General features: G+C 29.3%; 1 protein-coding gene across 4 annotated transcripts; it reads left to right on the top strand.

The window, feature by feature from the left end:
* Positions 1-5,157: 5,157 nt before the first annotated feature.
* LOC108755739 (peptidyl-prolyl cis-trans isomerase) lies at positions 5,158-6,371 on the top strand. Of its 4 annotated transcripts, XM_018498951.1 has the most exons (3): positions 5,158-5,564; positions 5,700-5,948; positions 6,021-6,371. In XM_018498951.1, exons 2-3 carry the CDS (start codon positions 5,714-5,716, stop codon positions 6,230-6,232), a joined length of 447 nt encoding a protein of 148 aa, XP_018354453.1. In that variant the 5' UTR covers positions 5,158-5,564; positions 5,700-5,713; the 3' UTR covers positions 6,233-6,371. The 4 variants fall into 4 exon arrangements, with proteins under 4 accessions (XP_018354453.1, XP_018354451.1, XP_018354450.1 ...); XM_018498949.1 differs by having other exon boundaries at positions 5,158-5,254; positions 5,700-6,371; XM_018498948.1 differs by having other exon boundaries at positions 5,158-5,273; positions 5,700-6,371.
* Positions 6,372-7,011: the final 640 nt, after the last annotated feature.

The raw sequence follows: 7,011 nt of genomic DNA, 5'->3' as shown, positions 1-7,011 counted from the left end.
TGCCTGTGACAATAACCTTTTTCCCAAGGTCATTTACTCTAACTCACTACTAACTCACACTACTAAGCATGTACACTCCGTCTGAAATCATGGCTATGCATTCGCTGCGAAAGTGCCAGCAGGTATAAAACGCAAATATTTCTTGCGAAAAATCTTTTTTCACTATGCCTCGACACATCTGTCGATTTTAGACGGAGCATATATACTTAATGCATATAATGTGGATTAGAAGCAAAGTTGAGAATATTATAAAAACAACGCGTTATCATTATTTTTTGTAAAAAATAATTATTATTATACAAGATTTGAATTTCAGAAAATCCAAGGATCTTGTTATAAGTAAATATATCCACTGCAAAGAGAATTGATCTGATTTCTTTTCTCCCGAAAGATTCCAACTGTGTTGGAAAGCATATTGCTTCTCTGCCTCCTTTAAAGTCAAAGCTATCTTTGATATCGAAACTCGCCTTTGAAATTGCCGCACTAGGCCTCTACATATATATATATGCACCTAACAATAGGCTGAGGCTAACAATAGGTATTTGCTTGAAATCTCGCATTCTTTGTGAAGTGACCAGCAAGAGACAGGTATATTTCCCTGAGAGACCCTTTTTTTGCTGCATTTCATTTCTTTGCCAAAAGAATTAAGGTCTTTCAGAACAAATATTCCTGCGTTTTCTATACCTGCTGCGCTAATGGAAAGTTTTCAGGAAAAATGCACAGTTATGTTTTGAGACGGAGCGTACATATCTAGTGTATCTGATATGGAAAATGGCCTTTACAACTTACGGGCCTTCTACACTGAAAAAAATATAGTCAATTTTAATAAATATTTTAGTTAAATACTACCAACTAAATATTTATTAAATATAAAAATATATTAATTTGATATAAGAAAAGTTAATTTGATTTAACAATCTTTTTTTTTTATTCAAGTAGTAAGTAAATGTTTAGTTGGCAGTATTGAACTAAAAATATTTATTAAAATTAACTATATTTTTTTCTCAGTGTACGATAAGCTATTAGTCATAAATCAGAAGTTAAAAATTGACCAATCACAGTCTTTAGCTTCTGATTTGTGACTAATGGCTTATCGTAAAAAAAAGAAGATACTATAATTAGAGTATTTATTTTATATTTTTCTTTTCTCTCATATTCCTGTAGTGCGCACGTTGATCGTACACAGTAAGGGACACCTACAGTTTAACGTCGATAGCTATAGCGATTCGTGTTATTTCTATCGCTATCGGTCTTCCTCCGCATTATATTTAAGGTTTTATCGTAGAAGGCTCATTATACATATAGGAGAAAATAAATTGTGAAATATGACAGCAAGAGAAGACTTGTGCATCCCTTTGCTGTACCTCGAATCTGCTGGGGCACTGTCGAGACTTTTATATATCTGCTGTTTTTTTATACAGTATATTATATAAAGTCTCTCTATAGAAAAATGTTCAAAATTTCTTATTTTATAAATAATCATTTAAAAAATTATAATAAATTAAAAATAGGCGAAATATGCAAATAAATCTTAATTTATTTTCTATTGAATATTTATAAAATGTTACTTTATTTCTTTTAATCTTCCACAGAGATGACTGATCGCGCAGTTATTTGGACCTAGGAGTTACTTGAGCAAAGAAAAGGAGAAAGAATCTTTCATACCGTTGCTCCTTCTTCATTTTTAGTTAACCTTGGTTCTCTTAACAAGATTACTTGACCAGTCGTATTAGGCACAGTTGAAGTCGGCAACGCTTTCAAAAAGTCAATACTCGAGTCGAGATAAAACATATCCGTCTTTTATAAAATATCTATCCGTTTTCTCCGTTTTGTCTACGTGCCTACAAGCACCGAGCTAAGAAAAAACCAGGAAGTGACCATGACTGCGAGCCTGAAAGTCTGAAAGATTATTTCCCCTCCTCGCCTCTCCCCACCACTAGAAGGCGCAACAATGCCTCGTCGCGTGTCTAATAGCAGCAACCTGCAGCGGCATGTGCCGCTAATCAAACAAGACATCGTTCAAGGACATAAAAAGGACAAAGGGAAATATTTCAAGGCTAACCAAAACTTTCTATCGGAGAAAAATTTTACTCGAAATATATAGGACACATAGGCCCGTATTCAGAACGCGCTTACAATGATGTTAGCGGGCTAACATGCTATAATTTATGTTACTTCTAATACGTTACTATACTATAGAATTTTAGAGATAAAAACGCGATTTTAACGATAAAAGCGCGTTCTGAATATGGGCCGTATACTATATGTATAATTAGCTCGCAATTATATAATATTTGGCAAAAAAAATTTATATTATATTACTAGCATGTAGAGTAAAATCTTCCTCGGGGAGGAAATTTTAGAACGTAGCCTAAGACTATCTTAAGTAATGTCTTAAGACACTAATATCCTCTGATTGATTCGTTACTTCTTAAGATTATATTTAAGACGGTCTTGAATATAAGATCTGACTATGAATATCGGCCAAAGACATCCTGTATCTGATTTTGGACTTTCACCGCCTAAGTAGGTTATTAAATATAATGCTGTTTTATCTAAACACTGCGTGTTTATATACATTTTTTTAAATGCATGCTTATTTGAAAATTTTTATTAATTATTGCAAATCACAAAACGATAGAAAATTTTTCTGTTTTTTGAACATGCGATCAAAAGAAATCAAATGCGATGAAAAATTATTTTTACAAGTTAAATAAAAGCAAAAGAAATCAAATGCGATGAACAATTATTTTTACAAGTTAAATAAAATCAATTATTTTAGTTAATATTACATACATTATATCTTTGGACTATATCCTTGAATTTACAACCCCGATGAACTTAGAGTCCGTTGTATTGAAGAAAGACGGATTGTTTTAATTCTAATTGTAAATATAATTAAAATATGTGACAATATTAAGATTAAAACAAATGAATAAATATATTAACTTTTTGTAAGAGAATTAAGCGTCAATTACGGTTAAAGTTAAATGTTAGAATAATACATCTATATACATTTAAATAAATTTTTTTTGCCAAATATTATATAACTGCGCGCTAATTATACCTTCGATAAATATTGTTACATATGGACATGCCTCGGTAGTTTAATTATACTCGTATTAGAAGGACGCTTGCACGGAATTCGGGAGATTCGAATTCGAATATATAGATGTGTCTGTGACTGAGGTGATATTTTTTATAATATTTTATTAAGTATTAACGAGGAGACACAACCTAAATTAATCCTTCCTGATTTTAATAAGCTTTGGAAAAATAATAATTTATAATAAGCTTACATTAAAGAACTTTGGAATAATATGTTAAAAAAAATAGACGAAAATAAGTGAGATACGATTTTTTTTTATAAATGCTGAGTGCAGGCATTAAGAGAGAAAAATCTTTTCTTGATAAAACTCTGATTTTTTTTCTTTCAGAATGTAGGTATATATTATCTAAACTGTGAAAGATATAAGAAAATGTTTAATAAGTGTTTTATGGTTTTAAGTGTGCTTTACAACAGAGCATATTTTTTTGAAAATATATTTTTCAATACATCTCCGCCCCCATCTTTAATTTTTAAATATTTTTAATTTTTATAATGACAAAAATTAAATAGCATTTTACATTAAAAAAGATGTAGATATATATATATTTTTTATATATTTGTATTGTTGCGATGTATTTGTATTGTTTAATAATTCTTTTATCTTATTCATATATACAGTGATATATTTCATTTTTTTATTAAAATAATTAAACTTTAATTTAAATATTTAAGTTGATTTATGCAAAAAAATGTTAAATGTCTCATAATCTATAAATTTATGTAATATAACAATACCTATTTTCTTAGGGAAGGTCTCATTTGTCTACATTCCCGATTGCATAAACCACACACATCAACTGATTCCTAGTAATTTTTTTTGTTTTATCAATAAGAATATTTTACTTTAAATTGCGATGTGCGCAATATGTGTGCAATCAGAGTCCTCCCATTTCTTACATATATTCTGCTTTTATTTTATTTTACACATTTATATAATTTGCCTATTGGATATTCGGATATACATAAACTATATATTATAAGTACATACAAATTTTGAAATTATTTTGATATGTTTATTCTGAAATCGATATTTATAATCTATTTTTATTTTAAGATCGTATTAAGTAATTTCTTAAGATGCTAATGCGATTTTCTGATTGGTTCATGACATAAGATGATATTTAAAATAATTTTAAGGCTCGTTTGCATTGCATGCTCTAACATGCTTCTCTACCATAGCTTCTGTACTCACGAACGCGTTGGAGTATGTTGAAGCATGTGACGCGAACAAACTTCTTTTAATAGGTGCATCCAGAAGCACGATCGCTCTCTGAGTGCTCAGTGAGCTTTTGTATCTATTTGGTCTATATTTTTTAGTTCTAACAGCATATGCCAATCAGATGCAAAAGCGTTTACTGAGCGCTCAGTGAGCGGTCGTGACTTCTGGATGCGCCCGATGTAAGAATGAGTGCATTCAATATTACAACCACTCACCGGCCAGTATTCATAGTTGGATCTTATATTCAAGATTGTCTTAAGAGTACAGTCTTAGGCCGGTATTCATAGTCGATTCTTATTTCAAGACCATTTTAAGTAATAATCTTAAGAAGCTGATATAGTTCTCCGATTGGTTCGTAACTTCTTAAGATTGCACTTAAGACGGTCTTGAATATAAGATCTGACTATAAATACCGGTCTTAGTAATATTTTACAATTAAGCTATGTTCCAAAACTTCCTCTCCGAGGAAAATTTTATTCAAAATATATAGTACACGTAACGTATACTATACATATAGAATAAAATATTCCTTGGAGAGAAAATTTTGGAACGTAGCCTTAGGACATTACAAGACGGTCTTAAAATAAGAATGGATTATGACCCATATTCTGAATTTTCTTTTAAACGCATTTTTAAGCATATATTAGTAACATAACTAATATACTTATAGTAAAAGCGCCTTTATGGATAAAAGAGGATTCAGAATATATACCTATGAAAACTGCTCTTTATAATACCTCGTTCAAGGAAACGAACAGACTTACCGAATTTCATCTAGTGATTGGTGGGTAAGCCAGTTGACCAATCATACAGTAGAGAATTTCAAAACTTATTGAAGCTGATTGGAGCTTGTGTTTTGGAAAATTCTCGTTTGTGCAGAAGCACGTGGATCTTCAAAATAATAGATATATATATACACCCATGATGTAAATTCAGCATTATAAAGTACGTATAGTGATTTAAAAAGTTCTGTGATACGGTGCGAGTTGGAACGAATTTCGAAAAGAAATTATGAAAAATTACGCAAAGAAATGTTAATTATTCTTTTGAAGTAAACAGCTAAAGGAAAAGAAAAAAGAGAAAAGAGGTTATAGACGAGTTATACAAAAGAAAGCGAATTTTAATTAAATATACGAAGTGATATAAAAATTATATGAACATTCTTGATACAAATTGGTTTGGATTTTTATAACGAAAACTAAAATTCATTATTTTTATAATTAATATAAATTTCTTGTAAGTACATTGTTCATAAGTAATAAAAATAATGTACAAAGCGAAACTCTCTTAACATTCTTATTGAAATTCAATCTGTTTGATTTTTATTATAAAGTTATATAATGTATAATTTTTATTGTTTCTTCTTTCTAGTTTCTACTGTACTGATGAATGGTTACGAATACAAGATGAACTTGCCACTAGTATACTTCGATATGTCTACGGATGATAAACCACTGGGACGAATTATAATGCAATTACGGACTGACGTTGTGCCAAAGACATCAGAAAATTTTCGTGCCTTATGTACAGGAGAGAAAGGTTATGGTTATAAAGGAAGCTATTTCCATCGTATAATTCCAAATTTCATGTGTCAAGGAGGTGATTTTACGAATCACAATGGTACAGGTGGAAAATCCATCTTTGGAGAAAAGTTTGAAGATGAGAATTTTGAACTCAAACATACTTCCTCAGGTACATTATCAATGGCAAATTCTGGCCCAAATACAAATGGCTCGCAATTTTTTATTACTACTGTAAAAACTCCTTGGTTGGACAATAAACATGTTGTGTTTGGGAGTATTCTTGATGGAATGGATGTTGTAAGAAAAATTGAAAGTTATGGTTCATCAAGTGGGAAGACATATCAAAAGATTATGATAGCAGATTGTGGTCAATTCTCATAAGCATTAAATAAATAATCAATAAAATAAAAACATATTTAAATGCACCAAGTAGTTTTAGTTTTGTTCATAATTTTGAAACTTGCAGTTTTCTACCGTTTATAATAAGAAAAGTTGAATTCTGCTTAAATATGTGAAGATATTAGAGAGAAATTGGGAATCTAAATCAAGTTGATGCATTTATTTAGTTTTTAGATCCATAAATGATATAAAGTATTTTATTTAATTATAATACAATATTGTGATTCTTTTTTAAGCATATATAATAAGCAAATATATTTTTTTGTGTAGTAGAGATTATTTAGTTTTGCTTTATTCTTTTGTAATTTTGTTTATAACATGTGATTACTATGTTTAAAACTGATATTTTATTTTATTTTAAAGAAGATAAAGATATGACTTTATTATATATGTAGTAACTTGCGAACTGATTCAAGGTATTATACATATAATTATGTACAATTAACTGATTCGAAGAAGACAATCGATCGAGAACGATTTTTCAGTATCTCAATGTAAACAAATATGAATGAGCTTTATTGATATTCTTGTTTGTGAATTTTTAAAAGAAATTCGCAATAATGAGATTTTATCACTTTCGTGTTTTACTGTAAATAATTAAAAATTTTTTATATATTATAAAAGCTAAATTTATATAAATTTATATAAATCACTATTAATTATATTAACATTTGAAAAAATAAACAACTGTAAAAGATTATGATGCAATCTTTATGAATAATTATATTTGTAAGAATTATCATAGTTATTTAGATATAGTA

The sequence above is a fragment of the Trachymyrmex septentrionalis genome, unplaced genomic scaffold, assembly GCF_001594115.1.
Source record: "Trachymyrmex septentrionalis isolate Tsep2-gDNA-1 unplaced genomic scaffold, Tsep1.0 scaffold9, whole genome shotgun sequence".
NCBI lineage: Eukaryota > Metazoa > Arthropoda > Insecta > Hymenoptera > Formicidae > Trachymyrmex > Trachymyrmex septentrionalis.
Note: the sequence above shows the minus strand (reverse complement) of the source record. Positions and strands in the feature narration are given on the sequence as shown.

What these genes read in the sequence shown, in the direction of transcription:
- LOC108755739 (XM_018498949.1), top strand. Translation starts at nt 5,714, where the DNA reads ATGAATGGTTACGAATACAAGATGAACTTGCCACTAGTATACTTCGAT.